The 489-nt window shown below is 64.2% G+C and overlaps 1 protein-coding gene across 1 annotated transcript in view; it reads left to right on the top strand.

The window, feature by feature from the left end:
* Positions 1–489, top strand: part of EMH_0014300 (uncharacterized protein) — a gene marked incomplete at both ends in the record, with an annotated part of 8,173 nt that overhangs the window by 5,780 nt on the left and 1,904 nt on the right. The window contains one exon of the mRNA XM_013500054.1: positions 4–489. Coding sequence (XP_013355508.1) covers positions 4–489 — 486 coding nt within the window. The remainder of the gene's footprint in view (positions 1–3) is intronic.

The raw sequence follows: 489 nt of genomic DNA, 5'->3' as shown, positions 1-489 counted from the left end.
CTGTTGCTCCCCTTCAGTTGCGTCAGCGGTGGGGTGACGACCACCCGCAGCAACAGCAGCAGCAGCAGCAGCAGCAGCAGCAGCAGCAGCAGCAGCAAAGCTGTGAGGACCCGCTGCTGCTTGCTTTTGCTAACCAAGTAAGCCAGGGGGCCCCCTATACCCAGTGGGGGCCCCGCGAGCGGCTGTGGGGGCCCTCAGCCCCTTCAGAGGGCCCCCGTGAGAGACACCGAAGTGTTGCTGCTGCTGCTGCTGCTGCTGTTGCTGCTGCTGCTGCTGAAGGGGCAGCATGGGCGCCGCAGCAGCAACAGTACCGATGGCAGCAAACGCCAGTAAGACAGCAGCAGCAACAGCAGCAGCAGCAACTGCAGCAACTGCAGCAATTGCAGCAGCAGCAGGACCCAATGCCGCACAGCTCCTGGCTGCTGCCTGGGCAGCAGCAGAGGGGCGGTGCTGCTGCTGCTGCTGCTGCTGCTGCTGCTGCTGACATCA

Source organism: Eimeria mitis, genomic scaffold (assembly GCF_000499745.2).
Source record: "Eimeria mitis Houghton genomic scaffold, Emh_scaff497, whole genome shotgun sequence".
NCBI lineage: Eukaryota > Apicomplexa > Conoidasida > Eucoccidiorida > Eimeriidae > Eimeria > Eimeria mitis.
The sequence above is the reverse complement of the archived record's forward strand: the minus strand, read 5'-3'. Positions and strand labels throughout refer to the sequence as shown.